Source organism: Syngnathus floridae, chromosome 12, assembly GCF_059516105.1.
Source record: "Syngnathus floridae isolate MCC-2025c chromosome 12, RoL_Sflo_1.0, whole genome shotgun sequence".
Classification (NCBI taxonomy): Eukaryota; Metazoa; Chordata; class Actinopteri; order Syngnathiformes; family Syngnathidae; genus Syngnathus; species Syngnathus floridae.
This window is the reverse complement of record NC_142424.1, coordinates 8,583,662-8,611,443: the sequence shown is the minus strand read 5'-3', so window position 1 is coordinate 8,611,443 and position 27,782 is coordinate 8,583,662. Positions and strand designations below refer to the sequence as shown.

General features: G+C 38.9%; 1 protein-coding gene and 1 long non-coding RNA gene across 5 annotated transcripts; one reads left to right on the top strand and one right to left on the bottom strand.

Moving 5' to 3' along the window:
• Positions 1-1,861: 1,861 nt before the first annotated feature.
• Positions 1,862-27,738, bottom strand: LOC148389953 (uncharacterized). 4 transcript variants are annotated; one of them, XR_015861636.1, is made up of 5 exons: positions 27,681-27,738; positions 27,061-27,144; positions 22,563-22,967; positions 22,328-22,477; positions 20,954-21,457 (listed from the first exon to the last, which is right to left on the bottom strand). It is a non-coding gene; the product is annotated as an uncharacterized LOC148389953 (long non-coding RNA). The 4 variants fall into 4 exon arrangements; XR_015861638.1 differs by lacking the exon at positions 27,681-27,738 and adding an exon at positions 27,344-27,656; XR_015861637.1 differs by lacking the exons at positions 20,954-21,457; positions 22,328-22,477; positions 22,563-22,967 and adding exons at positions 1,862-2,347; positions 2,432-2,506.
• LOC148389954 (growth arrest and DNA damage-inducible protein GADD45 gamma) lies at positions 2,433-3,184 on the top strand. The gene is made up of 3 exons (XM_088391693.1): positions 2,433-2,533; positions 2,659-2,866; positions 2,960-3,184. Exons 1-3 carry the CDS (start codon positions 2,433-2,435, stop codon positions 3,071-3,073), a joined length of 423 nt encoding a protein of 140 aa, XP_088247819.1. The 3' UTR covers positions 3,074-3,184.
• Positions 27,739-27,782: the final 44 nt, after the last annotated feature.

Here is a 27,782-nt window from a genome sequence, read left to right as displayed (position 1 = left end):
GGTGCAGAACTCAGGTTAGGACAGATTGATTCCCTCCATTGTTCAACTGAAGGCAAAACGGCAGATGGAGAAGTGTCGCGATGCCCCCCACAAACCCAGGTCAACCCCAACCCCGGGGCGCCACACGGATCTTTTGTCCACAACTTTGCATGTGTTGCCCTGTCTGAGTTTTGATTAAATTTGAATGCCAAAGAGGTCACAGTTGCAGTTTGCGCTCCTAACATTTACAATGAAAAGTGCAACCTGCCAAAGGCGCACTAACGGTGATAAAAATCGCCTGCATGTGTGTATACTTTCAACATGCGTAAAGAATGTTCAGAGTGTGTTGTCTATAACAACAAACGCTTATCGGGAGATTATTGCGGCAACAAAAAAGTGTTTACTTGCAAACTTGCAACTTTCAGTATCTGTCCCGCATGTGCGCTCGTCATGCAGGTTCAGCTGCAAGAGGCTCACGCAGTCGTATATGAAGCTATTTGATGGCGCAGGCGCGTGCAAATCGATACGATCCTTTTGTGGCTTCAACACATCTGTTTCACGGAGGCCTCCTCAGCCGGTTGTCGCGCGTCACAGGTGTTGGTTTTGGGGACGAGCTTCTGATCTGGTGACCCGCTGCGACTCAGAAACCCCCACGCTCATTGGAGAGCTGACGCATAAATCAGCAAGGGGAAAAAAAGGACTGAAGTCAGATTATATTTAAAAGTAAAAAGTAAAAAAAAAAAAAAGTATCGCTGCGTGACCATCACTACTAACGCTGTGCTTACACAAGAAATACAAATCTAGTGTTTACTTTTTTATAAATCTTTCTGAAAATTTGAAATCTGCCAAACACATAGAGAACAATAAATCAACATATACTGCGCAGAGCTGAACGTATTTATTATATTATTCACAATTTTTTTATAAATCTTTCTGAAAAATTGAAATCTGCCAAACACATAGAGAACAATAAATCAACATATACTGCGCAGAGCTGAACGTATTTATTATATTATTCATAATCCAAAGTTTGTAATTGAAATAAATAAAAAAGTGCCTCGATCGTGTGCGGCCCACGCTGCGCAGCAGGTGCTGGCCGACTTCCTTTGTCCACCCTTCCCTAGGGGGACAGATGGCGCCCCTCGGTCGTCATGGAGATCGATGCAGACTGCGAGATAAGACACGAAGGCATATCTCCAGATGCCACGCGCCTCGACTGAGGTCCGTCTTTGCGTATGCAAACTACTGGCGCGTGCCACTGCATTTGACTTATACATGCGAGCATGTCCTCCTCCGAAATTGTAAAAGTCCAACTCAGATGATACGTCTCAAAGAACTTGCCAAGAAGCAGACAATTTTCATTTCCTTCTTTCTCTCTTTTTTTTTTCATTTGATCAATGCCGCACTACTTCATGACCAATATTGTTACCGAGAAATTGAAAATGTTGTATTACAATATTCTGTACTATTCCCTATATTTTCATAACTTTGCTTAATGCATCATCTTTCCCTGGGATTAAATCAATTATCAAGGTATTATAAACAGCTTTTAAGAAATATCATTACCTTGGAAAATTCCTTTAACGTCAATGTTGTCTTCATGCTCTGCACGGGCTGCAGAACAATGCCATTAAATGGAATTGCGGTTGTTTTTTATTAAGTTGCATGTCTACTATGGTTCAATATTTTTATGGAAAAATAAGCATCCAAAGTTACTGTTACTTTAAAACTTCTGAATTAAAAAAGCCATCATGCTGGAATTTCAGCACGCAAGTGTTACTATGTGAGTTGTCATTTCAAGTAAAAGTAAAGAAAGTGCAATTGTTATTTACAATTATGAATGCTAAGATGCATGCACCTGTATCATGACTCACTTTGGCATCATACTTTCATCATTAAAGTAACATGTCATTTTATTTTGTTAACTTAAGACTTGTATTTTTATATGACCATTAGGAATGGTACAAAAATCTTAAAACATTTCCTGTACAGTCAACAAACATATGACCCTAAATTTTGTTCCATTATTTCTTTTGGAAAATGTTCCTAGCAGATTTACAAAAGATTTATACATCATGGCATCTAAAAAGTCTGAAATGTCTGCAAATATGTTTAAACATCCACAACCTCACCATGTTGACTTAAAAAAAAAAAAAAATTGACATAAGGGTTTTCCTCTTGTGTGGTTTCATTATTCCAAAATCATCGAAAGGTCAAAAAGTCTCGTCTGATCCTTTCATTCAAAGGATGCCGCCCCGACTTTGGAAGAGTTCTAAAGGCACGCGTCCCAGAGGCAGACGGAGGGCAGCAGGCCCGTTGTAGCCATTGTGCCTGAACGAGCCAATCAGACAGCAAGCGTGTGCCGGGACTATAGTATAAAAAGTGGCAGGGTCTTTGAATACAGCACAAATAGCTCACCAACAACTGAATCGTAAGATACCCTACAACTCACCATGCAGTCTGCTGGAAAATCTCTGAAGGAAGCTCTGCTCTGCGCTAAGGGCGAAGATCGACTCACCGTTGGGGTCTATGAGAGTGCAAAAATAATGACCGAGTAAGTTGGAATAAATTTCTGTCGAACATTTCACATTTTGTCTGCTTGGATTCTCTATCATCACCAAGATAATCAAATCAGTTGCAGCAGCTAACCATGTGGTTTTTTTTTCTATGCTTCAACAGTGATCCAGACAGTGTGTCCTTCTGCGTGCTTGCCGTGGATGAGGATTTCGAGTGTGACATTGCGCTGCAGATCCACTTCACCCTCATCCAGTCCTTCTGCTTCGACAATGACATCAGCATCGTCAGAGTGAGCGACAAGCAACGTCTGTCTGAGATTGTTGCTGGCAAGTCGGAGCAGCTCGAAGATGCTCACTGTGTCCTCATCACGGTACGTAGAGCTCCTCGCACCAATGCAAAGGTTTTTATGATGTGTGAAATGGGGGCACCGTCTAAATTCCTTCTCCTCTTTCTGTTTTAACAGAATCCATCTGAAGGGGCTTGGGAGGACCCCTCTCTGGAAAAGCTGCACCTGTTCTGCGAGGAGAGCCGGCGTCTGAATGACTGGGTTCCCGAAATCAGCCTCCCCGGACGCTGATGTGGGATTGGGCTCTCCTATGTGAAGCTTCCCATGTAGCAAAGACTCATCCTGATTGACAGGATGAGGCTGTCTCTGCTCATCACTGGATACTCCTGAGGAGGATTCCCAATCCAGGCAGCACGGCGCCGGCCCGAGGGGCCCCCGTGGAACCGTCGCTTCTTGTCCCGTCCATGCCAAGATGACTCTCATTCTTTGTGTGAATGAAGTCAGGTATGCCTCAAGAGCGACACATCGACCCTCATTCTTTGTGCGGATGAGGTTTGGAGAGGAAGGAGAAGCGGCGTGTGCGTGCGGTGATATCTCGCTCATGCACGCAGCACACGTCGCTCGTTGAAGCACGCGCAGCAGGAGAAGAAGCGGTGCTGAGGAAGAGGACTTGTTAAAAAGAGACTTTTTAACCTTGGCCTCTTGCAAGACTGAGCAACATGGCAACAGTTGCAGTCAGCGAAAATGTTTCCCACTTTCCAGAATTGTCTTAATTCTCTAAAGGTTTCACTTTAGAAGTTTAACAATGACAAAAAAAAAAAAACAAGATAAATAATGAAGAAAAAAAAACTATGCCTGTTGCCTAAAGGTTTCACTTTAGAATATGGCTGAATAATGAAAAATAATAGGGTAAAAAAATCCAGATGTTTACTTAATTAACTAGTATTGATCTATGATGTTTTAGCAAACAGCAAATGTGTTGTGAAAGAAAGAAAATGTTTTCACTTTGTCAAATGATTTGCCATATTAGATGCAGATGAAAAAATATTTTTAAGGAAGAAATAAAACGTTTCAATTCATAACATTGGTCTTTCCTCCCCCCACTGCCAACGTGGGTGCCATGCCGGCATGTTGGTTAGATAGGCTGCTCCATAGTGCTGAAATATCAAGTCCTTACACTTGTGATAAGAACATTCTACTATCACAAAAAAAAAATCATGAAAGTATAAAATTTATGAGGTATTAGATGAGCTACCATAAAAATGACCTTCAAGACTGTTGAAATTAGTTGTATAGATAAACAGTCACAGTTTTGGGTCATTTTAACCTGTCAAACTCAATAGCTGTTATTCAAGGGCCACTATCCTGCATGTTTTTTCTATCAATAAAAGCAAAACAAAAAAATCTAACTCAAAAACACAACCATCTACGTATCTAGACTCAGAACCACCACAACATTTGAAATTTTAATCCTACTCTCGACAAAATCTACTCCATACCACCCAAACTCTAATGCAGCGTAATTAAAGTGACATTTTGGACTTGGCACGCGTGCTTTATTCTCTTGCGCCGTTGCAATTCAAACATTTCCACTAGTCCTTTGTGACTTTGAATTCAGACTCTAAAGTCAAACTGACCTTCAAAGTCTTGTGTCACCATTGCAAAGTCAACAGCTGCTGTAGTCTCCACGCCCCACTGTCACACACAAAGCAAGACCAGCTGAAACGCAATCAGCACTTTAAATCTCCTCGGCAACCCACCCGGCACTCACTCCATCTGCTTTTCAGTTTAATGAGCTGACGAAAGAGAGGGTGAAGGGTAGTGATGATGTCGGCTTCTGCAATTCAGCGATGGGTGACAGTAGCTTGAGGAAAATTAGCACATCTCAAGTCACAACACTGCAGAGTTCCAGCATGATGAAATTATTTGAATATCATGCATTTTGAAAGGACAGTGAACCTCAATTTATTGTTTTGAAAACATTCTCGATCCACCCACAGGGGTGAGACCATGGACTATAATTCTGTACGTAAAAGTTTGTTCATCCTATATGCCACATGTGTCAAAGTCAAGGCCCGGGGGCCAGATACGGCCCGCCACATCATTTTATGTGGCCCGCGAAGACAAATTGTGCATCACATTCGTGTGTCATTACTAGAATTGCAAATTGTCTTCACTTTTAACAATATCTTTTTTTTTTTTTTTTTTTTTTTAATATTTGGCCAGTTTTTACTCATCTGATTTGAAAACGAGTTATTTGTCAGTTTGTTTTGTAGCTTTTACTGTATATAATATGAGGTGCTCATACATTTATTTGGGTTGACAGTCATAATGGCCCTCCAAAAGAAGCTATGACTACAATGCGGCCTGCGAAAAAAATGAGTTTGACACCCCTGCTATATGCTTTAAACACTTTTAAACTCAGCACCTGTTCTCACTTGCACAGTTCTCTAAATATCAGGCAAAACATGTTTTTTTTCAACCCATTTATTTTAATTCTCAGCTGCAGTTTATATTACAAAAATAGGATATAAAGCAAAAGTTTAATATTGACACAAACTGTTCAAAACATCAAAACATATAATTTGTCTCATTACATTTTTCTAGCTCAATGCTAACATACAATGTGAAGTGGCATAGACAGGCTAACGGAAATTAGCATAGATGTTATGTAATAATAAACCTTCCAACAACTTTAACACAAATCGAACAACTTAAACAAACAATGCATGCAAAAGACATGTATATGCAAAAGTATTGTTACAAACATCACCTGAACAACTTCAACCTGAGAAACTTCAGCCCGCTTTCTAAACTAGACCATAAAGAGGTCCACTCCTGCAGCCACATGCTGCTTCTCAAGTGTCCCTCCTCCAACCCCCCCCCCCCCCAAATCCTTTCGATGTGCAAGAGAACACCAGCAGATGGTTCTGATGGACAGCATTCAGTGTGCGTGTGGGCTCTATGCATCTCCAATTAATCTAATTGAATGATTAAATTAATTATTAAAGAAAGCATTTAATGTAAATATTCTCATTGCTGCCAGTAAGCCAGCACACACATTAGCAGCAATTTAAATATATTTTGATCATAGTAAAAACTCTGTATATCATCATATTGTTAGGTACATTTTGTGAATAACAGATATTTTTTTATTATGTTCTTATAGAGGCCGTCTGGTAACTATGCTAATGCAATATAATGCTGCATCATTACCATGAAAAACAGATGCACACCCGCACATGCACACACACACACACACACACACACACACACACACACACACACACACACACACACACACACACACACACACACACACACACACACACACACACACACACACAGCTGTTGCAAAAACAGTGGAGTGCCCCACCATGCAAGTACTGCAAGTTGGGGCCCTCAAAAGTTAAAAGTTAAAGTCCCAATGATCATCGTCACACACACATCTGGGTGTGGTGAAATTTGTCCTCTGCATTTAACCCATCCCCATATGATTTTAATCCATCCCCTGGGGGAGAGGGGAGCAGTGAGCAGCAGCGGTGCCGCGCTCGGGAATCATTTGGTGATCTAACCCCCCAATTCCAACCCTTAATGCTGAGTGCCAAGCAGGGAGGCAATGGGTCCCATTTTTTTTATAGTCTTTGGTATGACCCGGCCGGGGTTTGAACCCACAACCTTCCAGTCTCAGGGCGGACACTCTACTACTAGGCCACTGAGCTCAAGGCTTTCATCCAAACACAGCAGCAGTGATGGTGGATGCACATTTATAACAACAACAACAACAACAACAACAACAACAACAACAACAACAACAATGAATCACATTTATAGTTCACTGACATTTACAGCAATATCAACTACCCTCATAATAACGGCTATACTGAATTGTTCAATTAATGTCAGTTTTAATTCAAACCACAATTGACTTTATAAAGTCTTTTATTGGATGTCATTATATTGTATAAGCGGGCATAAGGTTCTGGTCCTGTCTTTTATATTGGGCAGTAAGTGTCACACTTTTTCTAAGGTTTGAGGATTTATTTTGATTTGTTAATGATTAAATGTCAACCCTCACGATTAAACTTTGTAGGCAAAGTCCAAAGCTGCAAAAAAACATTATCTTCCAACTCCTCATGTGTTTCAGCTTTTTATTTCATTTAATTATTATTTTGAAAGGGACAATGCACATTGATGAAGACTGTTAAATGTTAGCATACAGCTGATTTACATTTGTAGACCCCGGACAGGTGAAATAAAAAATAGCCATATCAGGAAGAAAATTCTTCAATAATTCATACGTTCATATTTACACAACAGTCTAGTTATATGGTTTGCTGCCGTAATTAACTCGTAACAAGCACACTTGACTCTTTTTCTTTTTTTCGGTTCACTATCTGCCAAACTGCACAAAGCACACTCAGCGATGGCAGCAAAGACGTTATGGTTCCTAAAGTACAAAAAACATCAGAGCCCCATCTCGTAACTTGAAAAAATTTAGAAGTTGTAGCACTTGTATGTCAAGGCACTTGTATGTCAAGGCACAAGTGTGTAGGATCTGTATTTTCACCTATTGGTGGTTCTGGACTATCTACCCAGTGTTAATTGTGTGTGTATGCGGAATGCCAGTTACTAAGTCCTAAGTTATTTTCTCTTTTGATATACACTAAAACCACAGGTGAGTTTTTGCTTTAACATGTGCTCATGCATTTATTGTAAACACTACAATGAGTTTGTGTCGTGCGTCTGTGTTTGTGTGCTGCAGAAAGGTGGCTAAATGTGTTTGTTCCGCACCCCCTCCACAACTCGACTCGCCAAAACAAAACTCAGACAAAAGCTACAGCCAACACTTCTGCACCCTCCTCAATGGATGCAAAGAGCAGAAAAATGAGGGGAGGGGCCTTCAACAAAAGTGCATGGGGACCTTGGACCTCTCTCCTCTTTTGTGTTAAAGACAAGAGAGGTCCAATAGCAGCTGCTGCGGCTGCATTGGACATTTGAGACGGTTCCTTTCACCCCAAACACAAAGTCTGGAGCTGTGAGTGTGCAGGCTGCAGGGTGGGATGGGGTGTGGGTGGATTCAGTGAGGGGAGGGGTTGGGGCACACAAAACCCAAGGCACACTTTGCCAGATCATCGTGCTGACTCGTTATTCAGCCAGCAAATCAACAGAAGGAGGAGGAGGACTTAAAGTGCAGGAAGAAGCCTTTAAAGTTGTGAGGCGCATCAGTCACAGAACAAAAGAGGCCTCCGGGTCAACCATATGGATGCACGCATATCATCTGTTTTCCAAAGAAATCCAGTCTGAGCCAATAGCAGCTTTAGCTTGCCTTCATATTTACCTAGTGACAGCAAGACTGGTTTCTGATTGGTTCTATATGGGTGTCCTAGCAAAGGGTCTCAATTAGTTGATTAGCTGGTGGTGCTTTTTTTTCCTTCAGCTTGTTGAGTAAACCTCATTAACATGTGCATGTGAAAAGTGCACACTCAGGAATCATTTCACAACTGATTAAAGTTGTTTCATCTCGGGGACAAATATTTATATAATTATTTAGAATGCCACTTATGAGCGTATACATAGTATATAAATACATGTTGGATTGCAGGTAAAACTGGATTAGGTACAGATGACAAAAAAATAACAGAATCTAGGCACAGTAGTACAAAAGGTCATATTCAAATTGGTATTTGTCACCAATCAAGCGTACGTCATCACTTGAAAGTGCCAGTGGCATTTCATAAAGTGAGGTAATTTGAGGCACCACATTCTGTTGAAACACTTTGCTTGTGCTTATTCTGCCACCAAACGGTGATGTGGAAATACTGCATGTTGAAATTGCGTTGCTCCTTTTTGGTTTTATAGGATGCAATACTACCACCTTGTGGTAGCAAATTTTCTCACTGGACTTTAATTACTACGAGAGTTATAACATTGTTAACTTTAAAATTAACATTAAGAATTAAAATTAGGATGAATCCCCCACAAACAATCCATGGGAATAACCAGAGAAGATCCAAACATATAAAGCATCTAGAATTATTTTTGCTACACTTGACCTTGTACTACCTTTTGTGTAAGCAAAAATTACAGTAATAAGTACTGTATGTGTGGCGATGACTAGCTCATTCTCTGTTTTTCAAACTTACAAATTTACAGAACACAGAGTTGTCAGATCAACAATGTGTCTGACCTCATTCTTTGCAACAAGGTGCCATAATGAACTGACTTTTAACTGTATGTAAACTCTGATAATGGTTCTTTCCTTCTCATTCCTAATTTCTCAACATTCTGTGTGTGTGTGTGTGTGTGTTAGTGGGTGGGTATGCACACAAAAGACTGGAAGTCATTTCAGAAAGAAATTAACACCACTGTCCAATACTCTATCCCTCCCGACACCACAAATTGGATTCATTCACTTCACCGACTCTGGGTTTCAGTAAATTACATGACTCAAAGCCTCCCCACAGCTTGTCATAAACAGACAATCCAATAAGAAACAATGTCTCAACTAATACTCTAGTTTTAGACATTTTGTGAATGATATTTCATGAAAACAAACACTACATGGCTTAGATTTGTGTGTGAGATATAAAAAAAGTTGCTTATCCTGATGAACGATCATGCGGGAACCTGTCCCAAATAATTTGGGTTGAGAGGTGGGATTCCCAGTCAATTCCCAGAAAAATAGAGACAAAATGAAAATGATAAAAACAGGTCATTTATATGGCTTTTTTTCTGTGATCCCATAAAAAAAAAAAAAAAAAAAGAAATCAGCCAGCACTTCCGAATTTTATTTGAAAGCCTGAAAGTTGTTTTCAAACTATTCAAATTGTTTAGCCACAATCTCATATCCCCACGGGATAACCAGTGTACCACTGTGCCGCCTGGCTTAAAATTCACATATTCTATTCATTACATTTCGCAAGGACAACACCATGATACAAATATTAAACATAGCTGTGCTTGGGTTTGGCTCTTAGAACCATTTCTGCAATTTTTAACCTGACACCAACTCTCATATTCTAGCCCCATTACCTCCCTGCATTCACGCATAATCAAACAAATTAGCCTTTATGCAAATGACATGGCAATCAATTATGTTGAAAGCCTGGTATAAATGACAGCCATAATTAAACTCATAATACTGGTAGAGATATTCCTGGAGCGTAATGATAATGCATATGAAGGAGAATGTTGCATGTGCTCTAGGAAGATGCAAAAAAAAAAGTAGCTGGTGAGCTGTTTTTTTCTTCAAAATTTTTGTATTTTGTTCAAAAAATCTAATTTCTTGTCACTTTAAAGTAATGTACATCTGTTCAAAAGTCATTTAACAACAAACACTTGCCAGACAAAGTAACTATGACTTTGTCCGGCAAATGTTTGACATGAAGGTTTTACAGTGCTACACATTATTCTATCGAATCAAATTGAATCTACTGGTTACATACTCACATCCAGCAATTAGCCTTTTCTTCATAGTGTGCGAAGGAAATTGCAAGCCCTCACTGATATAACCTTTTAATTATCAATGTTTAACAAAGGTCAATCACATGTCTCCTGTGACCTATTATGTTATTTTTCAGAACATGTGACATTTGGCTTGCTCATATCATTAGTTTTGTTGACTGCTTTGTATCCAAACCTCTGGCTGTTTAATTAACCTTCCTATATGCCATACATGTCACATAGATGGGTTACTATGGCATCAAATGAAACAACAGAAACACCTATGAAGAGGCAACAAAAAATGAAGAGATTTTGTGTTGCTGCGCTCCGGAGTAAATAAAGAAATGAATGAATATTCATGTGTAGATCAGTAAAGGTTAGTTATGGTTATAAATCTTGAGCAGACAAGATGATACGCTGATGCTTGTTGGTGTCTCTAATGCTTTGCTGTCTCCATTATCTCCTACTCATTTGGAGCAGGATATGGATCGTGATTGTTATCACTCCACCGCTGCGGTTCAGAGTCTGATATCACCATCCAATGGGATCGCAGAAACCGCTCACGCTCGCTGCCTTGGCTGACTTCGAAGGGTGACAAATATGACAATTACTTTGTGTATTAGGAGTTGGCCCTTGTTTCTATTGCGTATAAACAGGCTGGCATGACTGAGGTATCTCATAAATTCTGTGAGGCACAGTGTACTTGAATTTTGAAATTCTTACAATCCTACTGAGATATCTTTGACGGTCCAGACACATGAATAAGTCTGGCGGGAGGCCAGAAAGCATCAACAGGTATACAAAGTGGATCGTATGCTATCTGGAGTATAGATCCAAGAGATAATATTTCTGCGTGACACCAGAATGACATTAAATCAGACACGCTGTAACGCAAATGTAATATATGAATCAAAACATGACGCTCCAGGAGAGACCTTGACTGCTGAGCGGGATAAAATACACCGTATGTGTTTGGATATGCTCTGTAAATTGATTTCTGAGAGATCCTCTTCATTGTTTTTTTTTTCCGACAGACGTTATAGACTCACACAGAGAGTGGTGATTCATCCAACAAAAACGAGAAGCACATTCTCTGTGTCTTAATAACTTAATAATATTTTCTCTTTTCCAGCTTTCTATTGTGATATCATAAATTGACTGTAATGTACCAAAAGAGTTTGCTGCAACAGATCGAAAAATATTTGTTTTAAGTTTTGGTGAAGTAGCATGAAGCTCATCAGTCAAGGTTATTTCTCCATTCCGGGATCCAAGTAACTAAGCAATTGCCTGTTTGTGGTCATGTGGTGGCTCAGGTTTTATGTGTTGCGGCAGCTGCTGTTTTTGTTAGAAGACTGTGTATTGCATTCAAAACATGTGCTCTGCAAAATTCGTCCTCATTCTTCAAGAAATAACATACCAAAAAACAAAAGAAAGTACCCTTCATCTTTAGGCCTATCCCAACTCTGTTTACGAAAACTGTTAATGTTGTCAGGGTAATTAATACCTTAACATCATTTGAAGAAAAGTCATTCTGTGATGATTGCAGGATGATGATGTCACAGGAGAGACAAAAGATTACATCCTGCATCATATGCAAATGAGAAATACTTTCATGTTCCACAGATATGTACCTTCATATATCAAATGTAATCCACTTTTACAGTGATGTTGTCCTCATCACACCAGTAATTGTGGTCATTATGCTTCTCCTGATTTGATTCTTATCTCGTCGCCTGGTGGTAAGTGAATATATTTATGAGTGGGGGGGAAATTGCTGTTAAATGACTTTCACTTAGTTTTGATGCAAAGTCGTATTCAGTCATTGCCTGAGATACTCAGATGGTTTCTGAATTAGAATTAGAGCAAAAGTTGGTATCCAAGCTTTATTCTTGGTTTAGTTTACTGCTCTCCAGGTGGTTGATTTGTTACCACATCTGGTTTATAGTTCTGATGTTTGAGGTTTAAATTCAGGCTCTGGCCTTTCTGTGTGCAGTTTATATGATGCCCATGTGCTTGCTTGGATTATATTATATTATATTATATTATATTATATTATATTATATTATATTATATTAGATTAGATTAGATTAGATTAGATTAGATTAGATTAGATTAGATTATCCATCCATCCATCCATCCATCCATCCATCCATCCATCCATCCATCCATCCATCCATCCATCCATCCATCCATCCATCCATCCATTCATCCATTCATCCATCCATCCATCCATCCATCCATCCATCCATCCATCCATCCATCCATCCATCCATCCATCCATCCATCCATCCATCCATCCATCCATCCATCCATCCATCCATCCATCCATCCATCCATCCATCCATCCATCCATCCATCCATCCATCCATCCATCCATTTTCTGAACCGCTTAGTCCCCACAGGGGTCGCGGGCGTGCTGGAGCCTATCCCAGCCGTCAACGGGCAGTAGGCGGGGGACACCCTGAACCGGTTGCCAGCCAATCGCAGGGATATTATATTATATTATACTATATTATATTATATTAATTGTATTGTATTGTATTGTATTGTATTGTATTGTATTGTATTGTATTGTATTGTGTTATATTATATTATACTATATTATCATCACCAGTCACAGTTATCGAGTGCCTTCATCTTAAAGTCAGCTGGGATAGGCTCCACGTTACTCACAATAACCAGTATAGAAATGGTTGGCTCATGGATGAGAGTTTCTTTTACAATTGCAACAAGCTGGAAAGGTCAGTCGAACTGTTGTTCGTGATTAACAGCAGATGTAAGATTCACATGAGCAATAACATGTTTCCTGATTTTAAAAATTCTTCTTGTATTTCACAGTTAGCCTATATATTTTTTTAATTTACCTTAAAGTGTGTTTGTAATGATTGCAGGCAGACTGTTTATTGGACTTTGATGATTATTTATGTCGAGACCTAAGTGAAAACATGTTTTCAAATCGTCAAACATACAGGACTGGCATCCACATGGACACTTTATTTTCCGCTCAGGAATTTTTTTTCTTCCTGGCAACCTGGTGAGTCCTTCCCATGCTCAACGGGTGACTGATACCCGATCTGGTCCAAGACCCATGAGACCCTCATTTAAGTCAAACTGAATGCTTTTGTGATTAATAAATGATGGTTTAAATGGACCACAAGTAAGCATGGTTTGAGTTAGCTCTCTGCTGAGGAATGCGACACATATACTGTAACGGAAATAAAAAAGGTCTACAAAGCTGGTTTGGCCAATTGGTGCTCTTGGTAATGTTTTTTTTTAAATATGTCAAAACAATACACTAATACAATATGTATACTGCTTATGAAAAGACTCACACTTGAGGTCTCAAAACCTGACAAAATGTGAGAAAGTCTCAAAGGTTACATACATTTATTTTCAATTTTTTTTAATGTTTTAAAAACAGCATTGAACAATTACACTCTGCTGACTGACAAATGATTTTTGGGGTGTTTTGGGGAGGCGGGGCTTGCATGAGCTGAAGCCCCTGGGGCCTTCTCACTCAGAAGGGACTGCTTCTCATGTCATGACCCTGAGGTGACACTCACTATTTCTCACTTCCTACGATACGCATTTTCCCACCGACATAATGACAGTGTTGGATCACCTGAACGGAACTTCCAATGTCAGTATTGTCTCTTTATCTAAAGTGAAAGTCTCATTAGGGTGGTTGAAAAATAATAAGATAATTCTTTGGTTAAAATGGAAATTCTCATTTCCTTACCAAAGTTAGTGTATATTGTTTGCTACTTTTCACGTGTACCTCCCTGGAGAGTTGGTCATGCACAGTTAAATGAATTTTAATGACCATTCACGATACACATCTCTGAACGAGGTATCGATTGAACGAAGACCCCTTGTTTTAATGAAGCAGTGTAAACGCTTGAGCAAACTCACCCTAAGCCACAAATAAAGGAAAGCTCAAGAGATGCGTGTAATATTTCCCCAGTTATGAATTAAATGCTATTGTATGCTTATGAGTAATGGCCTGCCTAAAAAATGTATATCATATGGACTCTGAGGACAATGTTTACTGCCCTTTGAATAATTCATAACAGTAAGGTCACATTAAAATGCATAAATAAAATTGCAGCTGTTACCGAGGATGTTATTTTTCCGCAACTATACATAATGTCCTGGCTAGAAGGTATTTTTGTCGAGCCATAAGCTGCATCAATCTTGAGGATCCGTACAGTCTTAAAATGCTGGGTTAAGAACAACCCTACGTGGGTTAAAAGAAAAATTGCACAAAATAATTTTTTTGTACAAAACAAGCCAACAAATAGAGATGTTTTTTTGCAAAATGATTTTAGCCAACTTCCTGGATCGGTTCAGTTTTTAGCCTTGCAGTTTTAATGATGTTCCTTTTATTTGTTAACCTGACTTTTACTTTACAATAACAATAAGAAATTCTTTGCACCGCCGGTCGATTATCCTGGAAACTTTCTATGGAGTCAACAGCATTGGCTACATATAAATGTTTGCTTTTTAAATCATCTTTATATAGTTGCAATCATCACATTTTTTACCTAAGCAGGAGGACAGAAATAAAACACGTAAAAATCACATTAATTGAGGTCAGTGAAACTTGTTTGCATAAAATGCTGAAATCAAGCAGCAAGGGCAAGTTGTACTGTCAATGTTGGTGGCACCATTGACTTTTCATGTCCACTTCCTCTAGACCTCATTCTAAATTTAGATCACAGGATTGTAATAATGGGCTGATAAATTGACTTGGCAGGGCCTAATATAAGGAAATCCCAAGAGAAAAGATCGACTTTCGAGGTTATAATCATCCTCAGGGAAAGATCAGCAAAAACTTCTAAGGAGGAAATGAATGTATCATGATTCATAGGAAAGTAACTTGATGTGTGTTCGATCTTGCACAGTGGCATCACCTTCACTTGGATAATACATACTTTTTTTATAATGATTTAACTCTTAAGTAGCACAGTGAGGTAGTGATTTGTTTTAGTTGTGATTCGCATAGTTCTGTGTTCGGGCCTTCCATTTTTTTGTGTTTGTAGATTAGCCCAAAGATTTATTGGAACCTCACAGCCTTATTTGCAATTAATTACTGGGTGATGGAATTTGTTTTGCATCTCCCCAAACAATGAAGTCACAGTTTAAAAGTTTGGATTTGGATCAGTAGTAGATGTCTGATTGAGCGCAGACACAAATCACTTTGTGTGATTTGAGGGAATATCATAGTTTAGGTTTGAATAAGCACTTTGTAAGTAAAAGCACTGTGGTCAACTGTAGATTACTGCATTAATAAGCAAATAGTTAATGTAAGCGAACAAATGGGATCTTAGGTTGAAGAAAAAAAAAGAAATATAAACAGTGACCTTCCACCAATCAAACTCAACTTCTTTGCTTTACTTTGTAATAAGATCATTATGCGTCCTCCCTTGCTCCTGTTTCATCCCTTACAGCGGCATAAGTTTTAGTTGTGACATATTGCATTTTTCTTGGGACCAGCATAGGTGGTTTGTGATACCTGAGAATCGGTTGAAGGAAATGAAGACTGACTAATTTTATAGCACAGAATTGAAAGAAGAAAACAAAAAATTACTGAATGTGATATATCGTAATTTGAAACAGATTTTTACTGTAAGGAGTACAATGTTTTAAAAATATTATAGAAAAGAGGATTTTTTAAAAAGTTTTTGTGCACTTCATCATAATTTCAAATAACACTAATAATTATATGAATTATAATAGAAACTATGACTCTTTTTGTGCACTTTATTATAATTTCAAATAACACTAATAATTATATAAATCATAATAGCAACTATGATTCTAAAGTAAATTCAAACATGACCACGAAAATGGAAGCTACGACAATACAGAATATTAAAGCTACCAGCAGAGGGCAACACAAATTACCACTTCTCTGGAATGTGCCTAGTTCTCAGCTTTTAACATACGTATCTTTTTTGTGTGTGTGCAACACAAGATGGCCTGGTCAGAGGGTAGTTTGGCCTTCTGATGCTCTGGAGTAAATATAAAAATAAAGCATGACACAGGAAAGCCCTAATTAGTCTGTCAGTACTTCTCACAAGCTCACCATCCAGACCCCCGCAGCAGCAGCAGCAGCAACTCTTCACCTAACACTCTCTGACCCTCCCCACCTCACACTCTCACCATGCAGTCACTCTACCCTCCTTACCCCTCAGTATTTTTTCTCACTGTCAGAGTTGGTCATCAGTGTGAGACTGAATGTGTCGTTGAGGTCAAATGAGCGCGGGTGTGTTTATTATAGATAAAACAGATAGAGGGAATGGCCGGGCCCTGGAGAAGGAAACAGCCTGACAAATCCAATAATTCAGTAAAACACCTCAGAGGAGTCTTACTGTTGCTTTCTGCTTCACTTAGTCTCCCTGAATGAATATGTTTGTCTAAATATGACATGCAGTCCATTACTGTGTTGTGAATATTTGTGTCATTTTTCCTGGACCACTCTTCTCCTTGCGTCTTCCTCTGAGTGAATCCCATTATACATGCCACCATCACTCAGCTTGGTTAATGGAGTGAATAATATGGACAATTCATTGTTAAGAGGAATCTGTATTGATGATATGTATGCTGCACCAGTCAACTAATGTCATGTTAGACTCTGAAATGTTAAGCACTGGAGGCGCACAAGAGGTTTATTTAATGGCCTCCATTACCATGCACATGCACTGATGAGCCAGTGACGATTATTTTTTTTTACCCAGCAAAAAAAATCAACTGCATTTCGAATATTAATTTGTTCCCGATGGAGTGGTGAAATAGTATCTTGTAGCCAAACCAAGGATCATTATGCTAAAAGAGAATCCGTACATGCTATTGGCTAAGGGTGAGGGCTTGCTCATTTGCATGAGTCAAAGCCAGCCTCTCTAAACAAGATCAGTACGGCAAGAGTGAGAAATTACCTTGAAATTACTTTGAGAAAAATAATCCGTATTTTTAACATGTGTTAATATATTAAAACATGTTTTGTTTGAATATGTGTGGACGATTGACAATGATAATAAGCAAAGTACTGAAGCACATTTGCTGAAGCAAATAAACAATCATAGCATGATCTGTTTTTTGGCCCCTGGGGTCACACTTAAGTAGTCAGGGTTAAAGATGCAGAAAACTGGCCTGCCCTCTGTTTTAGGGGCCGAGGGCAAGAATCTCTGTAATCAATGATAATTAGGTTTCAAAGACAAACATGTCGCTGGACTACAGAAAATGAGTCTCTAACTTTGGAATCAACTTTAATTGAAACCCGGAAACCACTAACATTACTCATCAAACCAGTATCTTTGCAACCAATCAAGCTTTAAGTCAGGCCAATCCGCATTGAACAATAAAAAAAAAAAAAAAACATTATTTCTCCGAAAGTATTAAAAGCTATCTTGAACCAACACTTAAGTTTGAAACCTTTGTACAGGTTATGAAGGATGGAACCGTTTAGGTTGACTCCTTGGAAAGCATACGTTCCACGTCCATGTATTCGTCTGTTAACTTCCTCTTCTTCCAAGATTCCTGCAGCACAGCATGGAATCTGTGGCCCAGCTCACATGGGCTTAATGATTTTATCTCGGCAAACACGACAGCATTAACCAAGAATGTGTGTGAGGAAAGAGCAGCCAGCAGGGAACATTTTCACAGCCTCTTCAATATTGTCTTCACGTCAACCACATCCATAAAAACATGTGAGCTGTGATTAATCACTGTCATGGGACTATTAGAATTAGTATATAAGCATGGCAGTACATTTGAGATAAAAATTTAAAAGTATTTGCTGTGGGCAAACGTGTTACTTTGAAAATACACGCATTATAAACCAGAAAATTTGGATACACTTAATTTTGTTCTGTCTTTTCACCCACAACAATTTCACCTAAAACCGACATTTTGCTTGCAAAAACAATATCCCACCTATTTTTTTTACTTTGCCATATTATTCCATCATGTCTTATATTTTACATTATACATGTTAGAACTGACACACGTTGGTCGTTGATTCGGAAATGCAACTCAACCGTACACGAACGTAAAATATTGCAGTAGCTTCACCAAGTATTGAGTTAACAAATGCTCTGTGCACATCTGCAAATCACACCCATAAAAATACACACTTTTTTTCTGACTTAGTAAAACAATTTGTGATTCACACTGACATTCTTTAACATATTGAGTCTCACTAAAACAGCTGCACCTAATGTTTTGACAGGTGAATGTAAAACACGACGCGAGTAACCTGTTAGTGATTTGACATTGGGGCACTTTTACGATATGGCGCCCTTGCTGCATTGGTTACACTGAGGGGACCGTGGGAGAAAGTGACAAAACTTTGAAGGCAAAACATGCAGGAGCAAGGAGAACATGCATAGTCTTCACAGAAAGACTCTTACTGTGAGAAAACAGAGATTCTGCACCACTGTGCTGCTCAGCTATCCGGCACTTTACGATAAACATCCTAAGGTAAATACTGCACATTATAAATCTTATGAGTACATTCCGCTTGGGAACTTTTGCTTGTACAAATAAAAGTGAGAATAAGCACAACCAAACGCTGTAGACATGACACAAATTCAGCTGCTATTTTAAAAAGGAATTCAAGCTGTGGATATTGCGGTGGAATTAAACGGCACGAGCAAAATCGGGATGCTCTTTTATGATCAGGAATGGAATCAGAGCTCATTAGGTCGAGTTTGCTAGCCTAAAATGATCAAAGTCGACTGATATACATCTCCCCAGGAAGTTCCCGTTATGGTTATGTCTTGTCGCCTAGGGGCTCAGCGTACCATATGGAAGACATGTGCACGTGGTTATTTCCTCATGTAGAGACAACCCGCCTCTTCGCTGTGTTCTGTGATATAATTAGTAGCTTCCTTTGTCGAGAATGAGGCTACTGTTTATCTTTGTCAAAACCTGTCCGTTAAATCATTATTAGCTGGCTAAATGCTGTTGGAGGAGTGAACTGCCTCAGTGTGAGTTATGACCAAATATCTGCTGTGTCTGACTGGCCAGTAATGGATGGCTCTGGCTTTAGCTTAGGTCCAGTTTGAAGAGCATCCTAGTACCTACAGGCCTGGAAACTGAGGAAATATGAGATTGGGGCAGCTGTGAGTCACAGGAGGATATAGAAATCCCCATATGAAAGCCAGAAAAGACATGACATACATCAATGTAATGTAATTTTTGCACTTGTACACCCAGATCGTATGAGTACTTCTCCTGAGATTAATAAGACAAACTCAAAAAGTGACTCTCCCGGGATCTTTATAATGGGTTAATTTAAGTATATGTTTATTATGTTGAGTTAAAGTATAATCTACGAACAAGACAATCTGCGGCCATTTTCAGATCTGGGATATTGTGCTTATTTTGTATATTCATCACACCGATAGGCTTCCACATGACACTGACTGGTTTTTAATTTTGAACCAGTTTTTTATTTAATGAGATACTCCAATCACCGTATCTTGAAAAAGTTAAAAAAGTCCAAAAATGATTGGAAAAAAAGTTGTGGTGCGGGACATTTACCTCTTCACCCCTCGCTCATGGTCATCTGGGACAAGATGAACAGTAAAAACCCTTTTCTGTCACAGTTTTGTTTTCCAAAGAAGCAAGGTGGTATTTGTTTTAACTTTATTTATTTAGGAACAACACAAAGTGTTATGTATTTTTATTTATGATATCACCCTTTTCTCTCTTGCCGTCACTGGTGTTCTTATCTGTTGACATCCCACAAAATTAAAACACCATAGAAAAAGAAAATATACACTTGCTGAGTTAATCTTGTTAATATTTTTTATCTATTTATTCCTTTTTTGGCTTTATCTACATACACTCTTTACGCAGTCTTTGGTCAGACAAACAATCAAACCTCAAGCTGTAAAACTGCATGAGCAGATGTCACAGACTATGCAGTACAATGATTAATGTGGCCAAACACTTCCTGTGCTTATTATACAAGGAACAATTGCTTGCTGACTATCAAAGGGCGGCAGTGGTCTGAAGTTTAGGGAATAGAGTTAAACAGCAGGACACAATGATTAATGTTGTTGGCCAAACTTACCAATGTCATTAATTCTAGCATTGTATACATATTCATAAATCGACTTTCTCAAAATATAATGTAGTATTCAGGAGTCAATAAAAGCTGATAATGTTAACTTTGTGGTTGCGCTCCAGGAAAACATCTCCAAGGGCATTTATCAAGTAATGGTATTTTTTTTAAATCAATGCGCACTGACAGTTTTCCTTTCAACTTAAATAATACACAACACAATTCAACATTACAATATTTGAAATTAAAGTAGTGTGTTTTTATATTATAAATTGTTAGTTCCAGGGAATCGCAGTTCTCTTGGATCGTACATAACTCAAGTGCTGTATTTCATGCAAAACGGGATTGCACATATTTAAATCACATTAAGTATTGAGAAAAACCAAACCATAAAAGTAATGTGTTTACAGAGTGCAGAAGCATGCCAGGGATTTTCACTGAAAACAGCATAGTTGTTGGCATATTGATGATTGGAATGGTCATCAAAATTTACACACAAAATAATATTTTGGCTCAGATGAAGATGGAGGGACACAATAAGGTTACATATTTCATTATATCATCCATCCATCCATCCATCCATCCATCCATCCATCCATCCATCCATCCATCCATCCATCCATCCATCCATCCATCCATCCTCATTTTATTATTATTATTATTGTTGTTATTATTATTATCATCATTATTGCTCTTGTTATTATTATATACCGGTCCCACTGCGCTTGCTTCCACACATCCTCAAAAATACTAAAACTAGTCCCACCCTCCCTCGGGGCTCTTTTCGTAAAGTCACCACTTGGACACTTTAGTAAAGACTATTTCATATGTGATGACCACCACTGTTACTGTTGGATAAAAAAGTAATTATTTAAAAATGATGATGAAATATTAATAAAAATCTGAATAAATAAAAAAAAAAACCCATGTTTTTCATGAAGTTATTAGAAGTTACTTTTATCTTATGGCAGTCTTACAAGAACAGGTCACAGATTCTGTAAAACCTTCGACACCCACAAGAAGTTTACTAAAAAACTTCAGTGTGCAGTTTGTGCAAAAAAAATGAAAAGTTGATTCCCGGCAATAACGAGATGAGAGGGGTACTCTGAGGCCGTGTAGCAAGCCTTGGCTGTGGCGCTCCAACCTGTGATTTCCGCCTATTAAAAACACAAACCCTGAGCTCACTCTGGTCATCATTGTGGAGACTTGTTTCTGTGAGGGTCAACGCTGACATGGTGCTTGGCTCTGATAGCACGTCTCCATCTAATTGTAAGAACACTCATTATGGCTGATAAGGAAGAACATAAATCACTCAGAGAGGTTTGACCCGCAGCTGCCCCTGGATGTTTTTGGCTGCCGGGGGGGCTCTCATAGGCTGACTCAAAAGATCTCATTATATCTTTGTCTTGAAAATGTTAGCCACGCCCATCATTGAGTTGGAAAGACAGCTTTTCATGCATATGGCCTTTTTCCTGTGTGGTTGGTTAACAGCGACCTGATGCAAAGTAGCTGACCATTGCTCTAAGTCACAGGTGTCAAACTCAAGGCCCGGGTCCAGATACAGCCCACCACATCATTTTATGTGGCCCTCAAAGACAAATTGTGCATCTAATTCGTGTGTCACTAGAATTGCAAATTGTCTTCACTTTTAATAATATATTTAATATTTGACCAGTTTTTACTCGTCTGATTTGAAAACGAGTTATTTGTCAGTTTGTTTTGTAGCTTTTACTGTATATAATATGAGGTGCTCATACATTTATTTGGGTTGACAGTCATAATGGCCCTTCGAAAGAAGCTATGACTACAATGCGGCCCGCAAAAAAATTAGTTTGACACCCCTGCTCTAAGTATATAAATGACCAGGTTCTGAATGTAGATAAGGCAAAGACAGGATGGCCTGTAGCCTAATGGGTCATGGAATTCTTCCATCCTATTTTGCTGTTATACAGTTAGATGTCATGTGTGCATCAACTTTTGTATGTATGTATGTATGTATGTATGTATGTATGTATGTATTTACTTACATATACATACATATATAACTTTTATGCTCCCCGTAGCCCCCCTTTGGAGCTAGGTCTTGAAGTGGGGCTTGGCCCAGCCTGCACCCATGGGACTCGGCCGGGCTCACCCTGAAAGGGCAACATACGGACCTCTTCTCATGGGTTCACCACCTGTGAGAGGGGTCATAAAAGTTCAGTGCAATCTGAGCTGGGCGGCAGCCAAAGACAGGACCTTGGCGTTCTGATCACCACCTACCAAAGGTGGCTTTAGAAATGTGGAATGTCAACTCTCTGGCAAGACACGAGATGTGTGTCATGTCCAAAAGTACAAGATCTTGAATACGGGCTGCCAAAATGGGTTTTCTCGGCAAGATGTCCAGATTGTCCCGTCGAGAAAAAGTGAAAAGCTCAGTCATCCGAGAGTGACTCAGAGTCGAGCTGCTGCTCCTCCACATTGAAAGAAGCCAGATGCAATGGCATCTGTTTAGGATGCTATCGGACACCTCCATAGTGAAGTATTCCGTCCACATCCCATCAGGAGGAAGCCCAGGGGATGCCCGAGCACACGATAGAGATTGTCCTGGCTGGCCTGGTCACGCCTTGGGATTCCCTTGGACAAGCTGGACAAAGTAGGGCTTCCCTGCTTAAAATGATGCAGATTCTGGATAAACGGAAGAAAATGGATGAATGGGAATCGGCCTGCTGCCAATATCATATCGCTGCTGGCCACAGACAGGGCACACTGCATTTTTTTTTTTTTTTTACTGAACATACATGTGGTTAAAGCAGGCTTTACTTAGACTTCCTGTCATTTAACTAAATAGTTCTATGTGGGTTAGAGTGCACGCCTAACTAGATGGGGAGGAAGAACTCAAAGATTGGACAGGAAATCAAAATTAGTAAATTCATACTATGTAGCACAAACTCAACAGAGTCCAGAGAGATAATCTCGAGACGTACAAAAAGAGGGTCATAACACTCATAAAAGCTTCACTAGATGCCTGTTAAGTTTTCTTATTGAGGAAAGGAATGTGATTTTGTGCCATGGGAAAATATGTGCGCAAGCCTTTAGTCATGTGCTGTGCAATGACAGAAAATAGTCTCATTTATTCATCCTCTTTTGACCCCAGGTAAACTTGAGTTTAGAGTTGGGGGATGAGACTGTTCAGCAGGGAATGTGCTTCATTTTGAAAGTGATTGGCCTTTGACCCTGTCTATACTCTAATTCGCTGCTTGAGCGTTGACAACGCCTTTCTTCGTACGTTTACACACACCTCGCTTGTCTCCTCCGCAGAAACAGACCTACTCATGACTGCAGGAGTTTGACGTACAATATTATTTCAGCACATGAATAATTTTCTTCTTGACACACTGTAATCCAGGACAAATATTCTCTTTTTCTTTCCTGTCGGAATTTGGATTTGTAATCAGTAATTTGACTGAACAGTATGGAAAGAGCAGACCGGAAAACCTTGCTTCTCGGGACTCAAAAGAAAAACAATCATTGTACTGGCCAAAACGTTTATTTTTACTTGGCAAAGTAGACATGGAAATACCCATGAACCGATGCAAACACTCACTACAAGTTTGCTAGCATTCTATAGGTATTCTTACTTTACTTCAAGAATGTATTCTCCAGTCTCACGACAACTATGAATTATGATTCACACACTGTGGAATAATTTTCTGCTTTGAGTATTTTTTATGAAGGGAAAGCACAGTAATTTCACATGAGTGACTTAGCTCTGTATTATGATCTACAAACTTTCACAAGTATCTAAGTCAATTCCATTCCTTCTCCAAAAGACACAAGAGAGACAAACGGCTATAACATTTCAAGCATGGACCATTACGCCTCACTGGGCTGTATAAACAGACTGAAATGCATGACATGTGAATCTGGAATGAGCAATACAACTCATGAACCAACTCATTGTAAATACAAACTCTGAATCGCTTAGCTGTCAGCTTGGTGGTTAGAGGGAATACTAGTATATTGTATTATAAAGGTAAAGGTCTCATATGTAACACACCAAGCCTTATGGGGTATTTTGTTTTTGTATCCACACAACATCCACAGATTGGATAGATTGCTCCTATTGATACAGCCCACCACATCATTTTATGTGGCCCGCAAAGTCAAATTGTGCATCAAATTCGTGTGTTATTACTAGAATTGCAAATTGTCTTCACTTTTAATAATATATTTAATATTTGACCAGCTTTTACTCGTCTGATTTGAAAACGAGTTATTTGTCAGTTTGTTTTGTAGCTTTTACTGTATATAATATGAGGTGCTCATACATTTATTTGGGTTGACAGTCATAATGGCCCTTCGAAAGAAGCTATGACTACAATGCGGCCCGCAAAAAAATGAGTTTGACACCCCTGCTCTAAGTATATAAATGACCAGGTTTTGAATGTAGATAAGGCAAAGACAAGATGGCCTGTAGCCTAATGGGTCATGGAATTCTTCCATCCTATTTTGCTGTTATACAGTTAGATGTCATGTGTGCATCAAGTTTTGTATGTATGTATGTATGTAGAGAAGGGTATCACATCTTTATTGTCCTGTGTCTTGACGATTTTTCTGCTGATTTTTTTAGATGGTTCAACAGATTTCTTACCCTGCAGACTTAACTGTGCCGCACTCTTAACGTGTGACTTCTTGAATAACGTATTTTGCTCTGAATAAAAACGAGGCACTCACAGCTGACCATGATGCGCTTCATCTCCCAATTTTTGCTGGAGTTTCTTTTTAGGGTGCATGATGCTTGCTATTTAGGCAGCTTAATGAACTATAGGTTGGCCCCCTAGTGGTTGGCTGACTACTGGTTGAGAAAGTTCCTGATTATTTGTGCAGCAGAATGTAATAGAATGTAATCATTGATTTAATCATGTTTTAATCGTGGCAGACAAAATTAGGATCCCGATTTAAATTAGATTCTTTGTGCAGTCCTACCCTAACCCTAATCTTTACAAAGAAGTCAGCAGCATAATTATGTGCAATGAGACTAAAAAACAACAACAACAAAAAAAACTAAATCAGTATGTCCAATTTAGCTTATTCACTCTCACAAGTGTTTTGCATAGTTTTAGTCACAAAGTGTTGTGTGCTTGGTGGTAGATTTCCCACTGACTTTTGAAAATGTGGTCAGATCTTCAGGTTGGAAAGGAATTAAAATTTATAGATACATAAATAACATTAAATCCTTTCTACTCATTCCTTTGGGATTTGGTTAAAAATGTGCCCTGCTGATGACCCTGATTGTGGGTTGAGAAGGATCAGCTCACAAATGACAAAGCAGTGTTGTAAAGGTCTAAACAAGAACATGTGATTTGAGGCTGCCTAATGGCCATGCAGATTTATCGCAGTTTTGCTGTGTGTGTGTGTATGTGTGTGTGTGTGTGTGTGTGTGTGTGTGTGTGTGTGTGCGTGCGCGCGTGTGCGTGTGTACTTGTCGGTATGTGCCTAAATCACAAAGAGCACAATTTAGCTATTTGCACATTAACCCTCCATGTTTTGCAGTGTAAACATTGCAATGTCATGAACTCATCTCTAAAATCCCCATTTTAAAAAACAAGTGGCGCATGAGACAACATAAGGAAAAACTTTAAAAGTTACAACAGACATTGATAAATTAGAATAAACAAATTCAGCAGGCCATAACATTACTCAAGTACCACTTTTCTAAAAAAAAAAAACACAAAAAAAAAACGTTTTACTTGTCTTTTTCCACTGCAGTGTGTGTTAATCTAATTAACAAACCTTGTAAATGTGTCCACACACAAGTGCAAATAAACCTGATTCTCAGCAGGTCAGTGCACCGCACAGAACCGTAGCATGAGAAACAGACCCAGGTGTCACCTCACTGTAAAGTTGACTTCATTGGCCTGGCAATAAAAACATTCAAGCTAATGAACAAAGCAAAGGCTTATAAAAAGCGGGGAATGTCTAACACAGAGGAGCAGGAAGAGGGTCTCTCAAATTACTGGTTAAGGTTACTGGTTACTTAAGGAATGTAAAAGACAGACTGCAGAAAAAGGTGTTGAGCAGGTTGTCAAAAATTGAAGGATGAAAAACAGGTATAAAGTAAGAGTAAGTCACTGGAATGCCCTAAAAAACACGACTCATTGAAAGGCAGAGCATAGCCCAGTGAACTCGGATAAAATTATTAAATTAACCCTCAATAAATGAAATTAGCTTGTCTCATTTTACTCCATCATTTGAAATTAAAATATTTTGCTCCATCGTCATGTTCCTTACTCTAATTTACCCGTTGTACGACAAAATTGAACACAATCTAAAATAAAATTAAGGTTCTCACATTTCAATTATTTATGATACAAGAGTAGCCATGTGGCTTGCTGAAGGCAAATTGACTTTATGTGTATCACCTTAGATAACTTTAAAAAGAAGCAAAATGCTGAATAGTGAAATAATCAAATAATCAAACGTCTCACAAGATATCTTGACAAGTCTTTTTTTTTTTGCATTTACAGCTTTGAAGTTTATCATCTTTTGTCATGATCTTACCAACATTTTGGATGTTGCATGAAATCTCTGGAAAAAAATAAGTTTACTATCAACTCATGTTCAAACAGGTCAAATTAAGTTCTCTTGAATTCCACCTATGTCCTGAATGTTTCCCCCAAGAAACGGATATCCCTTACATTTTGCGAGTACAGTAATGCAAAAGCTCGCCACTTGCTGCAACTTCTTCAGACAGTAGTACATTAATAAAGTGTCTTACCTTTGCCTGCAAGACGTTCAATATAAGGCCACCTCCTGCTGGGTCTGAGGGCTCATTAGTGTTATAAATAGCACCACAGACCACCTGTAATCAGAATAAAAAGCTCTTAACATTGACTGACGACATTTTAAAAACCCCATATTAAAGTAAAGTACAATTCCGATGTCATGAACATATGTGTGGGAAACTTTTAAGGCAGGCAATTTAGTCTTGCCTTAAGCAGAGTGGCTTCAAAGTAAATTACATTTCACCTGAAGGGTGAAAGATAGAAGCTCGGCCTCACCTATCAATGGCACTCTAACTGAAAGGGAGAACGACAGTACAAATTGTTGCATGTTATGGCTACTCTTGCATTCCAAGAATTGTCACCACAAAAATAAAAGAGCAGCTTGTAAGGAGGAGGTCTTAAACCCACTAAACCAAAAAGCCATTGCGGAGATAGTGCTTCAATCCCAAAAAAAACATTTATTTACATTAAACTTAAATATCCCGGTTGACTTTCATACAAGAGAAATAAAACAATAAAACATGATCTAGTCATGAGTTTAGTGATCTTAGTGGTTGAAAAAACTATCACTACTTCTCCTTCAAAACCAAGAAAAGCCAAAAAGCAAGCCCACCTGTCCTAATTCCCTCATTATAGGTAGGAGGTGGCTACAAAGGAGGAGGAGACCTGACTGGCACTGGCCCTATCTGGCTTCACATATAGAACAGAAATAATT